Genomic DNA, 23,453 nt, shown 5'->3' on the forward strand with positions numbered 1-23,453 from the left:
TCTTGTATTTATTGTACTTATTTAAGACCGGTAAGTACTGCTTGGATTAGACGTTTATATTTATATTTTATTTGTGACCAAGTCTGTTTGACGCCACTGGGTTGCAGCTGAAAGAATAAGGCTACATATTGTTATAGCTTGTTATAGCATGTCATACACATGCCATAACAATGCTTCTGTGTTACACATTAATTTAAGCTGTCCTTCTTGCATTTGAAACCTGCAGCAGTGCTGTCTTCAGGCTGAATGATGTGTATAAGTTCTTTGTAATTGTCTAACATTATAGTTTGCTTTTTGTTTGTAAAATCTGCTGCCAGAAGACTTGTCCATGTTGATGATTGGTCCTGCTGCAAATGCGTCCCTTTTTACATGAATGTGCTCATGGCTACATTGGGAAAACCTGGGTTAACTTATCAAGCTAACAAATGGCTGAGTGAGACTACAACTGCTCAGGCTAGTGAAGCCAGATAACGGAGGGATATCGTGGGCATGTTGAATATATATATATATTTATATTTATATTTATATATATACACAGATATACATATTAATGTTATTATATTTCTAACTGATTCATACTGATTTAAATTTAGTTCTCCTGTTATCCTAAGTATTTTCATTGAATCATTTCCTTTCATAAGTTTTGAATAGAGTTCAAAGAATCGAAGGTTTGACAAGTCCTTGGATCTATTGGAACATAAAATATTCAAATCTGGAGATACTCGGGTTCCTACCAAATGGAGGCAATGTTTCTCTGCAAATTTCCTGCGCACTTTTAACCGTTGGAAAGTGCCAGTAGCAACATATCCTATGTGTCCGCTCTTCTACCGCTCTTCTCTAAAGAGGAACCTACTGAGGAACTTTGAATGACTGCCTTGATTTTTACAACAGCCCTAAAACTTGTTGTGAATGTGAAAGAAGTACCCAAACTTAGTTTAGTTAAGCCACCTTCAGTCCAAATAATCACTAGAAAAGAGGAACTCCAACAGTACGTGTAAAAACAGTTCAATGTGCTTTGGCAGAACCTGCAGATGAAAAAGCTGGTAATCAAGTTTTGTTAAAAATCAGTCACTCACATTTGTTCCTCATTGTGACTGTTGGAAAAGAGCTTGAATCTGGTACTGCAAACTGCTGTTTGGGCAGCTAGCCAGAGAAACAGAAAATAAAAGCAAAAATGACAAGTTCAAATCAATATTGGCTACAGGGCAACAGAATTCTACTGAATCAGAGGTGGTTTCTTTGAGGGAACCTTTACCTTCATCTTCACCTTGGCACAAACAGGCAAACTATCTCTGCAGCCCTTGTGGACAGAGGCATTACAGTCTGGAAAGAAAAAGCAACGGAACGCTCAGTGAATACTATGAGCATGATGACGGAGGATGTGGGGGTGTCAAGGGTGTGTGGTAAGGTGGGGGCTAGAAAGTCTGACTGGTTTCCATAGCTGGCCAGGAAACTCCACCAGCCCGCTAATGAAAGACAGACTGGAGCAGAGTATGTGATGCAATCGAGGGGTAATACTGCTCGTGGACGAAAGAAGGAAAAAAAAAAAGAGAAGAGGTTGAGGCATGACACACACACGCACACACACACACACACACACACACACACATATATATATAAATAATGAATTGCATGGGAAAATTTCAATTATGTAAACACTGCCAAATCACCATAGAACAGGGGTCATCCTGTAAGATTGCTAAAATAAGATCCACTCTGTGGAGTAAAGCAAAGACTTTAATTCCCCTGCAACATAATTTTCACGCTGTCACATCATTTCATAAGAGCTGACTTTGAAGTAGAAACCTGTCACGTTTATTGTACAGACTTTTTTTGAAAAAAAAAAAAAAAAAAAAAAACAATGGAAAGAGATGATTAAGAGGTGCCTGTTAATAACGATCTCTGATCATGTCAAAATCTAGTGCCGCAACAAGGCTCCACTCAGTTTCTGCTAACTTTAGGCATGTTTCCAAGAATTAGACGTTTAGAACAGACACGTTGTGCAAGTGAAACCCACAAGCCCACTATTAGATCACCATGAATACAATATTTTTGTTCTTAGGATTACATCAACACAATTACATTCTCACATCCCTTCACTTCCACTTACCACTTGAAATGTGTATACACTTGTGTTGGGGTAAAAAAAGATTCAGATTAGTAGATTATGTGATATATCTAATTATGACCCGCACAGTAAAACTAGCTTGAATTCGTGCAGTGTTTTTCTCCTCTTAAATGGTTTTATTGGGTATTTTACTGCATTTGTGGACGTTCAACTAATTCCGGCTAATCTCAGACAAAGAATCACTGTATTTGTCTGTTGAATGAGCCAGACATCTGCAAATCCAAGCCTCCAGAAAACACTCTCAGAACTGTCTACAGCTCCAGCAATCTGAACCAGACCAACTGAATACAACAAGAGCTGTTTTGCCACTCTAAAGTATTTAGGGCAGATTGTGACCATTGAGAGGATGGTTGTGATCCATCGCAGAGCTGGTTTCTCCTTTTTAGGCTTTTTTGGGGTTGCGCCAAAGACTTGCGCAATAAACTACATCCTCTTTAGGCCTGCTTCTGCTGCTGCTGCTTCAGTGAAAAACAATGCATCAACTGTTTTGTTGTCTGTACTGAAAGCCTGATTGGATTACTGACTGACTGGAAACAAATAAGATAAATACATTTTTGTTCATCAATAAAGCTATTTAATTATACACGGTTATATGCACAAATGATACGGTCCAAAAGTACTGACTGTATGTACAGAGAGTTGATGTGACCTCCCGAGCACCATGATTAATACCTGATGTACGTGTGTGTGTGTGTGTGTGTGTGTGTGCGTGCACACTAAGGAGCTCTTATGACAACTTTCCCCTTACAGAAGAGACAACACTGTGTGCTCACAGCAGTGCAGAGAGCTCATCTTGTTTTCAAATTAGAAATGAATTAACACTAAGATAAATTCTTTTAATAGTGGATCACAGCACATAATGGGCTTCAATTAGAGTTAAAGCAACAGGAGTCCCGTTCAGTGACAAACAATGAAAGAACAAAAATTACTTACGCGTGCAATGGAAAGCCTCCTTGCTGCTGAAAGTCTTATTGCACTGGGAGCAGCGGGTTGCCTGGCCTGAGCTGACTGGTGTGAACAGATGACCATTAACCGCCTTCTTGTCCTTCTCTTTGCCGTCCTTCTCCTTCTCTTTTTTCTCTCTTTCTTTTTCCTGCACAGGTAGAGTTATCATAGTTAAGAACACAAATCAACTATACAAGTAGAGGAACATCACTTTCAGTTCATTAATTACTTTTATACTAGCCAGTTAGAATGAAAGTGTGCTTAGTTTCCTGTAAAGCAGACCAAGTTACCAGATGCTGACAAAATGTCTCAGCATTTGGCCACTTGCTTATTTTAAATTTCAATCTGAATCCAGCAGGGCGACATTATTACTCTGATGTAGAGCACAGCAGGGGACTTTGCATATTAAGTGATGCATTATTTATGCTGACAACCAACTCTCTCATTAAGAGACTATTTTAAATGCAGTTTGTTTCAGGCAGTCTTTGCTGTTTCCCTTAGACAATTGAATTTTGTTAATAATAAACCTCTGATATTTGGCATTTTTTAACAGGATTACTAGTAAAGGCTCATAACGCTGGCAGTATACAACAAGTGGAAAATCTACCAGTTATAATGACCATTCATACCAAAGGACAGTCAGTTTTCATGTTACATCTAGTGTTGTTTTCTCAGCTACTATGAGGTTCTTAATTAAAGCATCTCATGAAGAACGAGAAGCTGAAACACACTGCAGGATGCATGACTTCTGACAGAGACACGCTGTCTGGGAATCAAATCTATGACCTTTCCATAACAGAGTGGTCTTTCTGCTGCCTCTGCATTCATGGACGAGGTCATCCTCAGCTGTTGGTCATCTCTGTACACTGAGCTGAATCACAATCCTATAAAGTGATTCAGAGAAGAAAGGAGCTCTTATTCTCTTGGATTTACATCACAGAGCCTCCACCCAAACCCAGAGGAAATAGGAAAATGGAGTTTCCAGCTCGTTTTTAATGGCCAGCCCTGGGCCTCTTGGTTTGAGGGGACCACAAAGCTCTTACATATACTAGAGCTCATTTTGTTTAGTTGCTTCAAGATACCATAAGGCTGAATGTACCGCAGCAGGCTTGCATGTTTTAACAGCCACTGCAAGACCTGGTTTTCATTCTCACTTCCTGCAACAACAGCTATCGAAATAAACATGAAACACAACGGCAGACTTCTGTGAACTACAGGCCTAATAAAGTATTCTTCACCACAGTAAGATTTCCAAGAAGCATATGTAGATATATTTCCAGTCAATATTTAACTTATTGGAAAAACACAGGAAGCAAAGATGATTCCCAGCACATTTCTTTAGCCATAAGCACTCACAAGAGGAGCAGTAATCACTTGTGACATCTAAACCAGAGATTTAAACAAAAAGACACTCTAGTGAAACAAAGTGTTACAGGCAATGACTTCACTGGAAAAAGACATGAGCCCAGAGGGGAACACTGGTCACTTTAAACATGATATTCTGACAGTCACTTTCACTACATTTTGACTGGGAAAGCAGAGGGATCTGTTAGCCTACCTCCAGCCAACCTTTCCATCTCAGTGAGAAGCCATGGCTCCCTGTGAATCTCCTGTATAACATCCCTAGCTGTTGCTGAGAGGCTGAAGCTACTACCAGTACTGAGACTCCATCAGGAAAGCAATGAGGAAGTGACTGACTTGCTACAGGATGTGCTATTACTGCAATGACCCTTCAGTCTGGTACAGACACTCTATGTCATAACAGCACAAACTCGATCACACTCAGACTTTGGATATTGTACAGAAACTATATGTCTATTGTATATCCAAAACATATCAGCTGACAAAAGTAAAAGTAAAACGGTGGGATATTTTAATATTTTTGAGACAGTGAGAAGTTAATTTATTACTTGATAGGAAGAAAATAAGTGAGGGGACCAGTTTTAAGCGGTGGGACCAAGTTGTAAAGAGTTGTGTGATGGGTCTGTGATTGATGAAGAGGCCGTTTTGGTTGTCACTGAATATATACATATATATCCAATAACCCCGAGCTAATTGGAACATCAAAGCTATACTAATTGCCCCGAATGCAAAACCATGATCAATAATCTGAGAGGGAGCAACCAGCTGCAGGCTGTGGTAAACCCGTTCAGAATCCTGTCACTTTAAAAAGAATGACTGGGGTTAGACATGAGATTATAAAACCACAGCCACCTCCAACTTCCTGTTTTACTTCCTGTTCACCCCCATTTTCTCTTTGCAAGGGCTGCAAAACACAGACAAGTTTAACTAACTATACATACCTCATTTTAATCAACACAGTTTTAAAAACTTAATACTGGCAACTGGATTTGCAAATCACATTACATAGTGTATCATTTATATAGTTTTCAAAAAGATTTCTAAATTACAGTACTACAACTTCCAAATAACATCAGTAGGGACTCTTGACAAAGGTTTTGTTGTTCACTACAATAACTTCTCCTCATAATCATGATAAGCATCATCACTGCTCACAATATAATAATAAATGACTACTATATTCTCATTGGAAAGCAACATTTAGCAGGTGAGTTACTTGCTACTGCTCTGTGAAAGAGCAAGACTTTGACCACATCTTACCACAGGCATGTCTGTGACTACAAAATGTCATATGCTCAAAACCTACTAGGCAATTTGAACGAGGGAAGTTACAAGAAGTACTGACTTGGCCTCAAGCAAGACACATAATCCCGTCTTCAACTCTTTCCTCTCTCTAACTGTTCAACTGGAGCTGTTTGGAGGCCTACAGAGGAAGATGCACTGGCTAGCTTCCAGTGTAACTATGTGCAAATGCATGAATGTGAAGCAGAGTGATGCTGAAAAGCAGACTGGAATAAATGTTTAAGGGGACACGTCTTTGAAGGAGGCTGAATTTTGACGAGTTCTGAATAATAAACAGGATATGGTGAAATATATTGCATATACTGTAGTTTTACCACTGTTTTATTAAGCATGTTTAAAAACTCAATGTTCCCTCACCCGGGTCTTTTTGTACATCTTGTTTTTGAGGTAGCTGAAGGTCCGGCTGACTTTTGTCACACTCTTTCCCTCAGTGTCACTCCGCAGAGGGCCAGGCTCCTCCTCTGAAATGCTGGTACACAGACACACACACAGACATACGTTTAATTTTATCCACAAACAGCTGCAATCACAAGGCTTACCTGTCCACATCTTCTCATAATTCTTTCTTTACAGCATTATAAAGGTTTCATGGAGAATCATTACTAGTCACAAGAATCTCTCCACACAGTTTCTTTATAGGACGATGAAGGTGCAGCAAAAAAAAAAAAAAAACCCAAACAACTATTATATGGTAAAGTGTATGTGCAGAGGCAGACTGACCTGTACGCTACTGACCCAGAGGTGCTGGAAAACGACCTCATACCTGGAAAGAGGTGAGAGAAGGAGTGAGCAGTAGGACAAAGATTAAGGAGTCAGGACATGAGGTGTTTTTATTCTCTGTATTTGTTTTCTCAGGTGGAAATTCTCCTTCCTTCCTCTATTTAAGGTGGTGAACAGTTCTGTTTATTAGTTGACCACACTAACCACCAGGTCATGCTGCATTCCCTGAATATACAGTAAGCGAATGACCTCATTGACCCTAACTGCTGACTTTTCAGGATTGTCAGTTCAGTCCTGGCTGAATTGAGCAGAGAACTGAATAGTCTTTGCCCTTCTGTCCTTCAGCAGCGATATTTAATGTCCTTGAACAAGGTATTCAGGCATTTAGTGACTCTCACGAAAGCTGCGTAGAAGCCAAAAACAAAATGACTCTGGCACTGGGGAGGGCAGCACTGACTGAGGCCAAAAGCTGAAGCTGAAGTACTGCCTTTAGTTCCAGTGCCAATAATGGCTGCTAGATACTGGTTCCAAATAAAAAATCTCTGGCTGCATAGACATCCAACCTCATGAAATTGGAACTCAAAAAATACAAAGTTATTTTTTTCTTTCCCCAAGACATTATGGTCTCAATACCTAATCATATTTCATTTATTCTGCGCCTTGGCTATTCACTCAAAGTCAAGATGACTGTAGCTAGTTTGCTCTACACAAGCTCTGCCCAGCATCCAAATTTGGATTTCCTGGCTCCAGTAATTGCCAAAATTTTGCTATTTTTCTATTATTCTTTGACCTGGTTGTATTTTTAATCTGATCGCAAGCAAGCAAGAAAGTAAATAAATAAATAAAACATGTAATCAAAGCATACTCTGCAGTCTTGTCCAAATAATCACCACAGAGTTTCCACTTATTTGGTATCAGACATGCCTCTTGTCTATGAACATCTCTGCTTCCTTCCAAACAATCATTTCTACCCAAAATTGTGACATACATGAAAATATGCAAAGCATTGCTTGCCTGCTCTGCATCACAAAGGCTAACCCACAACAGGATAATGAGGGTGAAGTTTTGGCCTCACTGTGTTGCTAGCAACACAGTCAGGGAAACAGAGAGCGCTAATGAAAATATCTCTCAGAGAGGAAAAGAGAAGGTTCAGTGTCTCTAACCAAAGGAGACAGGCTCCCATTTATCTGGAGGGAAGAAAAGGCTTCCTCAGTTCACCTGCAGTGTTTACGGTTATTCTTTTTGCTCACGTCTTTCAGTTTTGCAAAGAGACAAAACGAAGAGTAATCTAAATTAATCTAAAATCTAATCTGAAAAATGTTGGCTAAATATTCAACTGGGTGGGAAACAGAAGAAACCAAGGTCTTATTTCACTCCGTCATCAGGAATTGTTGACACAGAGCTTGGTGCCTACAGGTGAGAGGTATTCTACACCAATGATCTTGCTACAAGCTCACTCTAATTGCACTTTCAGACTGCAAGCAGCTTAATATCAGCACTAATTAGTGGCTTCCTTATGACAAGTTTGTTGCAGCTGAACTTTTGGGCTTCATAGCCCTTCAGCATCTGGTTGTCTTCAGGCTTAAGTGCCTATCTTTCTGTTACGACAAAAGCATAAACACTAAGGAAAGTGCTCACCTGCTGCAAAACTGTAAAAATTGAAAGATCGTCCTTAAATTAAGAATGCACGTTTATACATAATTTCTTAGGATATTCAGTGGAATCAGTGACGCATGTTTTAAGATAGAATTGTAATTTGGTACCCATTTACGTTTCTCTCAGTGATTCCACAAAGCTTTTGATAGGTTGTGAGGGAACATATGGGTTTCACTGTACTTAAGGCTAAAAGTCAGTGTAAAAATCTATGTAGAAGCTGACTACTTTTTGTTTCACATATGAGAGTGTGTAAGATAGTAACCTTGATCAAACATAACTCTTGTTGAGTTGCACCCTTTAGCACCATGTGGACTAGACCCTTTCCAGCAGGATGAGCCATCATTACTATTACTATTCGCAAAGTGAATAATAATGACTCTGAGTTACAGTCTTTTCAGGGAGATCAGGACACTAATAGGAACAGCTACCACTCTGATTCTGACACCACAGCTATTTTCTACTGCAGGTAAGTTCATAGCACGTTACTTACTTAAATTATCCTCATCATCGCTAGATGAAGAGTCCCCATAAATGATCTGAGACTTAGATTTGGTGAGGATGGGGGAAAGGTTGAAAGAGAAGGAAATTCGCCTCTTACGTCTCAGGCGTCCCACTGCTGGGGACGAGGCAGGAAGGAAAGAACCACAGCAGGAGTAGATCAGTTATTAAAATGAAATAACTTTATAATAACAATAAGGGTGGAGGTCAAACTTTAATATGTGACAAACTGACCAGTGAAGAAACTCTTTTAAAAGGCCCTGCACATCATTTAGATATTTGCACTTGTCTGACCAGTCACCTCTCCACTGACTGACACTGGGCGGAGCTATGTTGGAATCAACAAACTTACTGAACCAATTAAGGTGTAGCTTCTCCCACCCTGACAGATGCTACAAAATTAATCAGAGGGTCATATAGATACAGTCTGTACATGACCATGCAGGGAGGCAAGAATTAGGCAAATAAGTGACCTTGACAGGACCATGGTGGGCAGGGCTTTCAAACAGTTGTGGAAATGGATAATAAAGTGGACATTTCATAAAAAGTTACAATTGTCTCCGCACCCTACAATGACTGTGATGACTCCTTATGAGGCTGGAAACATGTTGACATCAAGAACATTCAGAAATACATCTGAAGTTTCACATATTTAACACTGACTCCTTCTGCATGATCAACTCATAATTTGGATATATTATCACTTTAAGGGGATTTAAGGATAACAAAAGAATGAAGAAATCTATTGATAAAGAGGTCAGAGAGGCTCAATGCTGAAAGTAATGGCCATGAGCTGGATTGGTAACTATGCACAGACAGTAATACAGAAAAGCAACTTCACAATTTGTCACTCACCATCAATGTCTCTCTGGCTGATAGCGAGCATGGATACAGACTTGGTGAGGGGCAGGGTCATGGGGGGACAACTGTTTCGCAGTGGTCGATACCGCCTTGATTTCTGGAGCACGAGAGAAACAATGTTGAGTCAAACACAGTGCATGACAGTGTGAAAAAAAAAGAGTACATGAAGCTAAAAAAGGTGGAACAGAACCTTACCAGAAACTAAATTGGAAACAGGAACAATAAACTAAAAGAGGAAACTACACGAATTATTTGTGATGTTGTGTTCACAACACAACACTCACGTTGTTTTATTTCAGTGAGAGTGGAGACAAGGAGCCTGAGGAAAGTGACGTTTATTAATTCTTACTAATCCGCAAACTGACAAGTCTCAAAGTTCCTACGACTCTTTTTAAGTCTTGTTTATGTACAAGCAAATCCATTCTTCCTCTCATGTGAAATAGGCTTTAGGATGTTTTTGTGGATCCCTCGGGGCCGACTGTGTGACAGTATGAAGATATGACATGCAAGATGAAGAATATGATTTTGTGCGTGTGTGTGTGAGTGTGTGCTAGCTGACCAGGTCATGTAGTCTGCTATGCTCCCCCAGCTCCTCCTGCTCCTCTGTCAGAGAGACCAGGGAGCCCCTGTCATCGCTGTCATTCCGGGGCATCCTCGTAGGCTCCAGGATTCTGGGCCCCTGGGTGGGGGGGGCCCTCAACTCCTCCTGAGCCCCACTGAGCCCCTCCAGGCTGTAGCTATAAAGACAAATGAATGTGACCTCAAAAAGGGAGGAATGACTGCACTGTACACATACATTCCTCTCGTCTCTCTGGGGTATTAACCTCTGCTTTTTGGTTACACACAGCTACTGCTGCATCAAACACAAACATGCACAGGCATGCACACATGCACCTGTTAACACACACACACACACACTCACACACACACAGCTGGTCTTGCACAGCGTTTAGCCAGCTGAGTTATCACTGGGCTTCAGAGCAGATTTACAGCTGAAGCAGCAGCAAATGACTTCCAACATCAGCATCAGCATAGAGAGCTCTGCAGCTGTGATTTACAAACCCAATTACATCGATCTATGACTGGAAATAAGAGGCCTTGAAAAATCCAATACAATGATTATGGAGAGGAAAACTACAGCTACATTTCAGGATGAGCTATGTGATGCAACTGCAGCTCTATTCGTTTCAGGACAGACTCGGTGAAAGTTACAGCTCCAGCAGTAAATCTCTCTTATCTCCAGCCTTTGGCTTCGCATGACATTCCATTATCCAGCAAATCATTAGTCCAACACATTTAAACATCACTAACCTAAACTGAACCAAAAGAATCATGACTTGGTGATTATCAGTATCCAGCAAGAAGCAGCACTCACCTATCCTCAGGGCTGTGAATGTAGATGACTATATTTGTCATGTTAAGGTCCGCTTGTGTGTTATTACACACTATCCTACAGAGCCATGAGGTACTCACTACTGAAACATGAATAACACCAGCAGCTGTTGCAGTTCTCTGCTGGAGGAAGCTAGTGACTGACAGACTGACTGGCCGGGGCCATTCAAACACTCACAATAACACACGCACACAGGCGCATATGCCCTCAAAAAGCGCAAATGCAAATCAAACATCATGTAAATTTGCCCCATTCAAAGGAGGTCAGATAAACAAGACATCTCACACACAGACACACAAACACACACGCTAACACAATACCTGAGGGAACTAGCTACTTCCACACAGTGGCTGTGGGTAGCATCAGGCAGACACCAGCTAACAGAGTGTGAGGTGGGGGGGTCAGTCAGGGGGAAGAATGCAAATGGATACAAAGAAGAGTGATAGGATGCAGGTATGGCAGAGTAACAGTGAAGCAGACAGAGTGCAATGTGAAAGGAATGGGGTTACATGGAAGCTGGAAGAGAGTAACAAAGTTCTAACATAAATGCACTGCTGCTCCAAGTATGTACATTTCACACTGTCGAACACAAACAATCTAAATTCCTGCCGCAGTGCAGGCAGGAAATAAACTGGATTTCCCATCTTGGTTAAAATTCTCTAAGAAGGAAATTTAGTAAATCTAGAGCAATTCCACATAACTTCTTCTTCTCCATGACTGAAGTCAAAACTCTTCTTATAGCTTTACAGTCTTGAAAAATTCCCTAAAGGAACTTACTACCCAAGAAAGAAAAGAACAAAAAAAAACATCTTCTGTTCTCAATCTCTAGCCAACATAGTCCTCTGAACCCCCAGAGTCACACTCCCCTCTTTCCATGTGGCTGCCTGTTATTACCACTGCAATACAAAACACCAGTACGTCTCAACCATCTATTTGCCACAGTATTTCTTGCACATTCTGACGAGTGAAAAGAGAGCAGCATTTTTCAGCCTGGGCGCCTGCAGGGACGGAGCACAATGCAGCAGGAGTACAGCAAGCATACATTAAAAAGTGGGAGATTGACAAAGGCTTCACCTACATGAATTTACCATTTCACATCGCCTGGCAACAAGTCAGTCTCAATAATACATGAACTGATGAATGCGAATCATTAGTACCTTCTTCTGTGAAAGGTCGGCTTCCCCTCACCAGGGCTACGGACGGAACTGGAGGTGATGGAAAAGACAGAAAGGAAGTGATAGATGACAGGTGAGATGAATTGGGATATGAGGAGAGGGCAGGTCATAAGAACATAATGAATGAATAAGCGTATATTATTTCCAACCTATGGGCACAGTTGTAGGTGTATGAAGCTGAGGCACAAGCCACCATGTCAAAAGAGTGATAACAATGGCATTTGTTTAGAATAATGGTCTCTAAGTTCTATGGTGGGAAATGTACTTGTGGGATGGTCAGCTGATGATGAGGTTATGGGGAAAACTACTTCTCGGGGGAAGCAGAGACTTCCTGGAGTCTGCTGATTGCCCATCCACTTAACAGTGACATAAAAACAATAACAATAATAACAATGATAATAATGATAATTAAAGTAGCCAACCAAGAAAATAACTGGCTGCTGTATGTAGTATCATACCGATCCTACAGACATCGCCTTACTCAACTAACTTTCAGCAAGAAAGCAATCATCAATCAAGCTATTAATTTAAAAAATGACTAGAGTAGAAGGGAGCAAATCAGGTAGGACGTGATGACAAAAAAAAAAAAAACATTAGCTGACTGTGTTGTAAACAACCAATCAGCATCAACCTTTGCCTAGATCAACCACCGAACATTACGAACAAGTGGAAGCTCAACAGGTTCCTCAAAACCGAGTTCCAAGAACTTCAACAGTGCTCTTGTGGTGCTGACAAAGTAAAGAAAATGTACTGTGTACTTCGTGCTAAGTTTAGCTACATTTTGTCAGGATTGAAAACCCCTACAGTCAAATTTCCAAATCCTACATACACTTTTTAGCAGCTTGAAGAACTTTTCTCTACCTATTCATTATTAATCACTTTCCATGCTTTTTATACACCTCAAATTCCTCATGTTTATCTAAAAAAGCACCTGAAAAAATGACTAATGACTTTTATTTCCATCATTAGTGAAACTGTAAAGAAAGAGTGCAGCTGAAAGTTCATGGCAATTGCTCTTTCTGCACAACCTAGATATATTAAAAGTATCAGCTGATAAAAGACCAAAGCAGTTGTTGTTTTTTTTTGGTTTGTTTTGTTTTTTGATTCAGTCAGACAGTCAGTGACAGACTGCTGTTGAAGCACAGGAGACAAAACGGATACCAAGGTCATGTTTTTAGTGTGCTCTGCGTAAGTGCTGACAGTGTGTCAGTGTGAAGTAGTACACGTTAACTGATTACTACTGTACACACTGTTGCGTGAACAAGTGTGTGCGGCTGTGTGTGCATGTGCTGAAACTGAAGTGTGTGTCTGAGTCTTTGTATGCACGCATCTGTGTGTGTGTACAATTTTGGGAGCTCCCTACCAGCACCAGACAAATGGCAACACAGCTGCTCGCAGCAGGAGCAGGAAACGCTCAACATGGCACAGAGGGAAAGACATCAACAAGCTCTAATAATACTGACATCTAAACACATCAGGTCTACTGACATTCACATGAGGAGTGACATTCCTATCTCACAATCAACTCCATCCACACTTAGAAATTCTTTAGAACCTACTATAATCTAGTCTCTTCCCAGCCTCACCTCCTCTTGTTCATCTCTGCGTCTCCTCCGTTGTTCTTTCCAGGACCCCAGCTGTGGCGGCGAAGAGGTGACAAGGACCGAATGCTGTTCCGGAAGAGACAGGAGCGCCGAGGGACCTCTGTCACTCTGTCTTTGGCCTCTTCTTCAGCGTCTCCTACTCCTCCTCCACCACTGTCCAGTCCTGCAGTGATAGAAGTCCCGGTCTGAATGCCCTCCTCTGGGCTCCAGCTGCATTCCAGGCCCTGACTGCCTTCAAGGCTGGAGCTGGATGGACCAACGCTGGCGGTGTCGTCTGTGGAGGAACAGGAGACCGAAACTTCGCTGGCACTGTCTCCTCCTGTCACTGGTTCATCATTCTGCAGACATCCAAGAAATAAATATACGTTATTATTATTATTTAAAAGCCTCACTGTCCAGCATTATGGTGGCTACAGGGAACAGTAAGAAACGCCTCCTAAAAATGATAGCTTATCATGAGCCAAAAGAACAACTTCATGAATTCAAAAATAAGTGAACTCAATCCCAAACTCTAATGAAATGTTGACTGGTTTGTTATTTCAGGGACCATATGTGTTTAAAAAATGCCCTTTTTTGCTTCCATCCCACATTTAATCAACTAGCACTCCAGTGGAAAGTGAACTACAGACCAGTATCTGTGCCTGGCTCTGCTCACAGAGCCACTCAGAAAGTGGAACCACCCAGCGAGAGCGACAAGGGAGAACTTAAAATCCATAAGACTCAGCCGCTGAGATGAAGGATATAGGAATAGAGAGGAAACTGAAAACCGAACAAAACAGATTAGATGTCCAAATTATTGTTAATTGCCTAACCTATCACACTGTATACCCGTCAACATTTCTTCACTGAAGCATGCAATGAATTAAGAGAATGCCAGAGAGCTATTTAACCCACAGGAATGGGATATAATGAGGACCAAATGGCAAGGCTTAGAGATAATGAGCCAGAGCCATTTTATAGCAACACTGACATTAAAACAAACAACAATAAATGATGGTTACCTTAAAAAAAAAAAAAAGAAAGCTTTCCCAGGAAAATGTTTCTAAGTTGTATATAATCTTTTAAAGGTTTAATCATTCGGGATGGCCTTAGTGAATTGGCAGAAGTTACACACACACACACACAAATGAGTAAATGCTCAGTTCCACCTACTCAGGGACTTTGTCCTTGACCTGTCTTGCCTCTCTGACACCTCTGTCATCAGTACTGATATCAAAGCAAGCAGTATTGGTGTATACTTTTTGACCTGGTTCTGGTGGGAATGAGCTCCTGCGTGCACACACACAGGTATCGGAGAGGCCATTTAAAGCTAATTTGTAGGTGTGCGCTTTAACTGGACCTATTGTGCTGCCAGCTGCAGCGTGAGAACGGAGTATAGAGCTGCTTCTGTTGGAGAGCTGGGAATGAACGATTTGCTTTATGCTGCCAACGCAGCTTCCTCTGGGAGTGAGAGGAAGCATCAGCTCATGTGTGTGTCTATACGTTCAGAGTGCACGGGAATGACTGCAGTGCACGTTTGTCACATGACTTTGGTTTTACAGGGAAGGATTCAGATGAATTTCATCTTTAACATATCTACTAGTGAGCATTTAAAGTTACAGTAAGTTGCTCAAGAGCACGTGGCCATGACACGGCCGAAATGTAACTAGGATCAATACCATGAGAGTTATGAAACAGTTTGTCTACTCAATTGAAGAAACTGGACAGTATCTTGCAAAAGAAAGACAATTCCCCTACATAGAGCAAAGAAGACATTAATCCTCTCTTGCTGAAGCTGAATTTAGCTGTGGTCTTTGTGTGGAATCAAAGCCTGTGGACGTCACGGCACATTTTGCCAGTCTGTCTATCTACTGCATCATACGGTCTACTCCCAGGCAGCTGATATTTCCTGCGCTGACTTTTTCCATTGTTGTTTACAACAAAAAGGACATTCGGCTCACATTACCATGAGCATGTTTCGAATGCTCAGAGCTGCAGAAACTCAGAGATACAAGGATTGTAACTTTAACCAAAGGGTGCCTGGCTTCAAACAGACTTTCAACATCAGCACAGTGACAGCAGGGACCACAGCCTGCACTTCTCCAGCAGCAGCAAAGAGCTGTCGGCTTAAAAAGATGCTTAGTAGATGTTTGGCCTTGCAGCCTCAGGCTGCTGATAAATAAAAAGCACAGCACAGGCTGACAAAACAGCTACTTCACATGTACTGTATAATCCCTATAGGACTAGCTGAATGGGCACGCACACGATATTTACACTGTTCGGAGAGACTGAACTGGATGTATAGAAAGCAGAAAGTAGAGGCTTTGGCTAAATCAAATTAATACATTTTATTTATTTTATGTATTTATTTATTGTTCGCTTCAGTTTTCATTTTGCATACATGATGTTTTATTTTAGATTTCTTCTTTTTGTTTCTATGATTGTTTTAGTGAATTTTTAACCAGCAAATATTTCTGTAAAGTGGGGGGATTTGAACCTCTGCTCTGCTCCCCTCATATAGGCTACATAATTCTAATTTTAGTGCATTGTTCACAAACACCTCAACATTTCACAGATGTGGATTGTGTGACAAAGAGACAGCAGTGAGTCTGACCTTTCTGAAGACACTGTCATATCCGGGTTCTGCGTTCAGGAAGCTTTCTATGTCACTGCCAGAGTCTCTGTGAGCTGCAGAGGGACAGCTGGTGGCACTGCTCGTTCTGCTGGGCAAACTGGGAGACGGTGAAGACCGTGAGGGTCCTGAAAAACACAACAACAATGTGAGATCTGTTGACAAACCAAAAAGCACTACATCTCCAAATAATGTATTGGTTCACTCCTCTAAAACATGAGAAGGTCTGTTAAACATCAGTGAAAAGACTTCTGGGAATATAAGAAGGTGTGAAAAGCCTGACGAATCAATGGCCAAGTGTCCTGACTAAAGTCGTCTGTGCTGAACTGCGAAAGCAAACAACTACTGTTTGTGTTTAAAAGGTCTGAGTGAAGAACTGAAGTTGAAATCCCACTCAGAGACTGACAATTGAAAACGCTATTGATGTAAAACAGAGCAGCATCACCCTGGGGCCAACTGGGCACTGATGACTTACAAAGACCCTTGGCAGTAATTTATACAGTACTTTATAGTAGCTTTAAAGTTAGAAGTAATTTTCACTTCAGTTAGCTGTTGTTTGGTCTGTTGTTTAGATATCGTGCAGCCAGTTTCAAGCCCTGTGTCTGCAGCCATAAGTCACCATTTCCCCACCTGAATCATAGCCAGCAGTGAATCATATTAAACATCTTCCAGACACAAAAACAACAAACAACTTTAAACCATTGCTCTCACTGCAAACCCGGGGTCTACAGATACCATTTCATACCCATCAAGTCCCAGTGCTCTCTCGCCATAGCAAGTATTAAACAGCAACCCACCATGAGCCATTTTTGGTTTCAAACACTCTATTTAACATGTTTTTCAAATAAGCCCCCTCACTGAATAACAAGTATGTCTGCACACTGTACAACATTTCTTATGCAACAGCAGCAGGTTCTTGTACATGTAAGGACATGTGCAGATAATATCCCAGGCCAACCTAAAAGAGGACAACTGCACGCAATGTACAACAGTCAGCTTACTGCAGCCAGATGCCAAGAACAACTGGATGAGATCATTGGCCGAGTCTGTTATTTTGCATCATTTCTGATGTCTATTTCTGCTCAAAAAGCGGAAGTCATTCTTTATCCCTCAGGAACATTTTCCGTGTGCTCATAGGAGCAAGAGGAAGTTCCTTGTGTGAGTGTATGTCTGTGTGCACGAGCGTTTATCACTGAAGGATCCGGATTCTGTGTGAAAATGTCTCCCAGTGACAGACAACAAATGCAGTTGATCTCTTTGCTATAGCAAGTAGCCAATCTCGGAATGAGGCTGAACATTCAACTGCGGTCAGCTGCTCCGAGGACCATCAGGGCAATCGGGGGGTCTGGAGATCGGATAAAGGGTTACAGAGGGAGTGGTCAGATTCAGATTCAGAATAAGATTCTTCATTAGCATGGTTCTCAGTCACAGACTGCCTTCCTACAACTGCTTACTTATGACAACTCACACGTGTCCTTCTCAAGCCTGCTCTGATTGAAAGACTGCTGCTGAGTCTTTCAGTCTGACTGCTAAGTCAGGAAGGACAGAGGTCTTCAGGATCACAACTTACAGTCACATTCCAAAGATCTATAAGAGCAGGTCTCAGATATTAATCTTCTGCAGCCAAAGTTCTGTATATTTTCATATATTTATTATTATTCAATTCTGAATCTGAATGTTGAAATCAGACATGTCAGAAGCTCCTATCTTATCTCTATCACCGTATTTGCATTCGACACACATCCAAGTTTAATCCAACACCAGAAGGAGGTCACTATATGACATGCATGGAATTATTTCTGTTCCCTCCTCGCACCAGCAAGTTTGATTGCTGGAACCACACTCTTCCTATCCAGTAAGCACTGAGCAAATCTCTGAACAGTAAAGAGAGACACATAGGGCCTTACACAGAGGGATGTCATAGACGATTACTTCATCATCATACATCATCAAAAGCAGGTTTCCAGGACAAGATATTAAGACTTTGAACACGAAAACTACACTGACCTTTGACCCCCAGTGCTGCAACAGTACTTAATCTTGACCAAGGTGGTTTCGGAAGTTGATGAAAAAACATTTTACTCTTCTGTTCTTCATAGTTCTCAGGTCATGAGCCCACCATGAATGGCGAATCCCAACATGTAAATGTAAGATGCCTGTATGTGTGCGTGTGTGGTGAAGGAGTGGTAAGTGGTGGTGACTGAAGTGGATGCTGGTAGTTTCTCTCAGAGTCCACCCCCTCACACCTGTCCTCCAAAAGTAGCAGGACACTGTGAGCTTTCACAGCTGTCTTACTGCCTTTCAAACAGACGCCCACACCGGGGGTGGGGGGGCAGAACAGGTGTAAAGCCCTCTGATGAGTCAGTGGGTGGTTGAGATTGTTGGCTGAATGTGAATCAGTTCACACACCTGACAATACATTACATTTCACTGACTAAGGCACAACGTACAGTATGTTTTATCATTCAGAGATTTTAGTACACTATATAGACAAAGGTATTGGCATGGGGCTGTTTTCAGAGGTTGGGCTCGGCACTTTACTTCCAGTGAAGGGAGATCTTAATGCTTCAGCATACCAAGACATTTTGGACAATGCTATGCTTCCACCTTTGTGGCAACAGTTTGGGGAAGGCCCTTTTCTATTCCAGCATGACTGTGTCCCAGTGCACAAAGCAAAGTCCATAAAGACATGGCTGGATGAGTTTGGTGTGGAAGAACTTGACTGACCCACACAGAGCCCTGACCTCAACCCCATCCAACACCTTTGGGATGAACTGGAACAGAGATTGTGAGTCAGGCCTTTTGGTCCAGCATCAGTGTCTGACCTCACAAATGTTCTACTGCATGAGGGAGAAAAAAATCCCACAGAAACACTCCAGAATCTTGTGGAAAGCCTTCCCAGAAGACTGGAAGCTGTTATAGCTGCAATGAAAGTCCTTGTTGGTGTAATTGTCAGGTGCCTCAATACTTTTGTCTGTATAGTATATGTTTACACTGTAGGCAAAAAAGGCACAAATCTGATTTTTATTTTCTTTTTGCTCATTAGTGACTCAGATCTGATTTATTCTTGACAATGTGTACAATACATTCTTGTGTGGTCCTAAGTATGCTCCTAGTAGCAACCATTGCTTCACAAAATAACATAATTGAAAATGTGACTCTCTTTCTCTTCATCCTCATGCTCGTTATCATCTGCTCACAAATTAGCAGGCTTCCACTGAACAACTTCAGTGGCCTCCATGTTTATTTCTGTACCACAGTATGCTGCATGTGACGTCTTTATCACTGTTGGCATTCTTTTAATTATTTTATTTTATTTATTTATTTATTTATTTAGTTATTTATTTATTTTGGGCATGTCAGTCAATTCAAGACCGTGACCAGTTCATACCGGAATCTGATATTGACCAGATTTGAAAACAAACAAACAAACAAAAAAAAAATCTGGTCCTTGCCATAAATCTGAACTGAGCACTAAGCCTTGCAATATGTACACAGCTTTATGGCATGAACTTACAAAAAGCTTAAATCTTTTGAATACCAAAAGTGCAAGCAAGCAACAGTGAAAAGGTAAGAAACCACATTAACCAGATAGATCAGTTGGAGGAAATATGTCTGTATAAAAATATAAGATATAAAAATATGCCTCCACCTAAAACACAGTTCAGTATCCATGTTAACACTGTACCTACGCAGGTCAATCAACAGTTACTGTTTATTTGTATTAAAAATGTCAAAAATCAAAGAAAAAAGAAGCCAGGCTAAACTCAGGATGACTGTGTTGTGTGTTGTTAGATGAATGTGGCACAAGAAAAATTGCAATGTAGATAAGATCCAAACAAATCACCCAGTCTGAAGCAGTGAATGTGGTAAGAAATGACCAACAAGATAAGGCATCCATTGGGCCCCCCGTCTCGAAACACTCTTTTCTGCCCATTTTCATACTGTTAGTCACAACAAGGCACCACTGAAGCTACCTTAAGTGTTTTTCTTTACTGCAGAGTTTATCAGCACATACAGAAACCCTTTATAAGTTTCCTTATACCCTTATATTTCCTTGTCCTGTATTTTTAATCACTTGTTAAGTTTGTGCAACTGGGCTGACAGATAGAAGACTTTTTGTGTGACGACAGTCAGTTTCTCTACAAAGCTGAGAAACCACTGGGGGCTGACTGCACTGGATGCATTTTGAGGTCAGAACAACACCAAATGTGCGGCACCAACATTTTCTTGTTCAAGGCGCCAAAGCAGAGCTACTATGTGTCTAGTTTAAGCAACACTTAAAATGAAATCATTAGCAAAAAATGTATGTGGATCAGGCTGCACCCCATCTCCACTGAGATAAAAATCTGTCTTCCTAGCACACGTTTTAGAGAATATACTACTTAACCAAGTTGTAATTTAAACCTTCACATTGATGCATGTAATAAACACAGTGTACTGATATCTTTGTTTTATCTTCTCACTGGATTATTTTTATCTTGAACCCGAGGCACACACAACGCGTCTCCTGCTGTATGAATAAGGGTTTGTGAATCAAGTTGAGCTAAACTGAACACTGCTTCCCCATGATAAATGTAAGATAACACAACATTACAAACAACACTTTAAAGCAGCTGCATGACTCTCAGCACAGGCTAGCAAACCACAGGCAGCCAGACAAGCTCCCGAACTGCAGCCATCCCAAAAAAAACATTAACTAGCTATATTATGGGATGTAGATCCAGGTCCATCATGCACCACAGACGATACACAGCATGCTCTGCACATATGAGTAGAAGCTTGTCGAAAGAAATGTATGTATTCAATCATCAAACTGAGGTTTTGAAAAAAACAAAAACAAAACAACAACTTGTAAATCAAGTCATCTTGAGACAATCAAAACTTTGAACAATATATTAATTATTTTCCTACGCAGTATGATTTGCTTTTCATATCAACATTGAGAGAGAGATGAGAAAACTGCCCACACAAAACGGTTAGACACTAACTGATACTTATAACCTTTTAAACAGAGCAGGGTATCACTGAGTTCTCAACCCTGACATTGACCTGGCTGGCTTTGCAGGTCAGTTTTCCTGGGTCAACCCATTCACACTGACCTTTGACACTGTCAAAAGTAGTCTGGCTTACTATTCAAAGTATAATGTTGAGCTTAAGTTTATTTTATTCTATAAACTAGCGTTATTTAGAGTCTTCTTCATTTTGAGCGATGTCTGAAATCAGTCCATTAACTGATATTATTATTATTCTTCAAGTAATAACAAGAATAAGGTTCCTTTGTGGGGTACTGTGAGCACGTTAGTGTTGCATGCTGATACTAACATGCTCATGCAAAGCAGGTTCTGTGTTTACTATGATCACAACCATAACAATAAGTGCAACACAGATATGAGTGAATGGTGGATAAGAGATTTACCAGCCAGTCAATCAGTTTCCTGCCATAGCTTCTGTTGCCACCTGCAATTGCTGACCTTAGTGAGATATATTTACAACAATGAGGAAGTGATGTCAACTTGTCTCAGCTGCTACAATGGAAATCCCACCCTCACCCACCCCTACTTTTTATTTCTGTCAGAAACTTCTTGTTTTTCACAACTGTTTTTCTCCTTTCTTTATTATTTTCTTTCCATCTTAACATTTCCTTTCTTTCCTTCTGTATTTCTTCATCTCATCCATTTAAAACCTTTTTTCTCTCGTTCTCTAACTGACAGACTGATGATTCATCTCTTTTTCACCGGAGATAAAAGGCAGGCCGTTCTCAGCCACATCCAGCTCATCGATCTGTCAGTCGTTTTTTTATCAAGACTGGTCTCTCAGCAGACAGACTCAACTTTCTCAGATTAAAGAGTTATTTATTTTTTCCTTTCTTTTTATATTCATGTATACTGTATATCAGCATATATTCTTTTTAGATTAAGATTCCTTTAACAAAAATCGACTGAAATATACCCTCAACTGCAATGGCAACAATCAATCATTTAGTGCAATGAAGACTGAGCTAATGTTGTTTTTAGCCACACTAGCGCTCTGTGGTTCTTGGGAAGCTAGTAGATGTAACATAAATATTATCAGTTAACGTCAGCATGTGATAACGTAAGCATAATAGCATGCTTACATTAGCCTCTTGGTTAGCTTGGTTGTAGAGTGTAAATAAAAACAACACAAGGACAAAAATTAACTGTTTGTAAGACATACAGAAAAAGCCAAGATAACATCTTGACATGTTTAACTCTGAGTAACCTACTGTTAGCTAACTACCACTGCTGCAGCTCTAAATGGCCCATCGGGTTTCTACAGTCCATCCTGCTGAGACACCACTGGCGCTAAGTTAATTAGCTTGGTTACAGGGTCCCTTCCAAAACTGCTGTGGGGTTAGCTGGAATACAAAAAAGGTCAACTGTTACCACCCTGTTGGCAGAACCATGCATCATTTCCATGCTTGTAGCATGAATCCACATCCTTGGGTGTATGCTGTTACTTAGAAACTGTTGGTACAAAGCTGGGTGCCCTTCACCAAAACACTACTCTGCAGCTTCACTAATGGTCAAGAAGTCCATGCACTACCTTTAACTCATTTGCTTATACTCTCTTGAGTGGCGTAGTACATTTTAGCCAGCTGTCTTCTGTCTCAGTGTAACGTCTCACTGATAGTGTTTCATATAAAGTTCTGCTCTCATCTGGTGCAGGCTATATATATCTATCTATATATATAAATATATACAGATAGATAGATATCTCTCTCTCTCTCTCTCATATATCATATATATTTAAGAGGTAATTCAATGCACATTTGTGTAGTCTCTAAGCAAGTGGAAACACAACTATATAAATATGTTTAGTCATGTCAAACAAATTTACCACAGGGTGAAATACTGAATATTCGAAACTCTTTATCATGAAACTGGCCAAATAATCAAAAATATGAAATATAATAAAATAACACAAATTTCTGAAGGTTTCCATTTCCTCTTTTGTGTACAGAAAATGCAGAATAGAGACTGCTAAGATGTTTCTACAGTAATGAATCCGACAAGAAAAACATAGTTCTGCAAATGTTGAGGCTGAAATATGTAAGTACCTTTGCTTAGTGTCAGTCACACTTTTAGACTGTCTAAAATGTCACCAGGCCAAACATCAATTTGCTGTCACTTCAAACAAATGCAACAGGAAAAACAGCATAAACATACATGACCTA

At 40.6% G+C, this 23,453-nt stretch overlaps 1 protein-coding gene across 9 annotated transcripts in view; it reads right to left on the minus strand.

The window, feature by feature from the left end:
* The window catches only part of LOC124068430 (A-kinase anchor protein 13), a 97,763-nt gene that overhangs the window by 22,481 nt on the left and 51,829 nt on the right, over positions 1–23,453 (minus strand). For 6 of the 9 annotated variants that reach the window (XM_046407041.1, XM_046406967.1, XM_046406726.1 and 3 more), the window contains exons 11-20: positions 16,238–16,383; positions 13,627–13,982; positions 12,023–12,070; positions 10,032–10,209; positions 9,467–9,569; positions 6,458–6,500; positions 6,095–6,206; positions 3,062–3,221; positions 1,256–1,323; positions 1,077–1,143 (exon numbers count right to left, since the gene is read on the minus strand). In XM_046407041.1, the coding sequence (XP_046262997.1) occupies positions 1,077–1,143; positions 1,256–1,323; positions 3,062–3,221; positions 6,095–6,206; positions 6,458–6,500; positions 9,467–9,569; positions 10,032–10,209; positions 12,023–12,070; positions 13,627–13,982; positions 16,238–16,383 (1,281 nt within the window). The remainder of the gene's footprint in view (positions 1–1,076; positions 1,144–1,255; positions 1,324–3,061; positions 3,222–6,094; positions 6,207–6,457; positions 6,501–9,466; positions 9,570–10,031; positions 10,210–12,022; positions 12,071–13,626; positions 13,983–16,237; positions 16,384–23,453) is intronic. The other 3 variants (XM_046407201.1, XM_046407277.1, XM_046407336.1) reach the window with 2 other exon arrangements.

This window comes from Scatophagus argus, chromosome 1 (assembly GCF_020382885.2).
Source record: "Scatophagus argus isolate fScaArg1 chromosome 1, fScaArg1.pri, whole genome shotgun sequence".
In the NCBI taxonomy this organism is placed as follows: domain Eukaryota; kingdom Metazoa; phylum Chordata; class Actinopteri; family Scatophagidae; genus Scatophagus; species Scatophagus argus.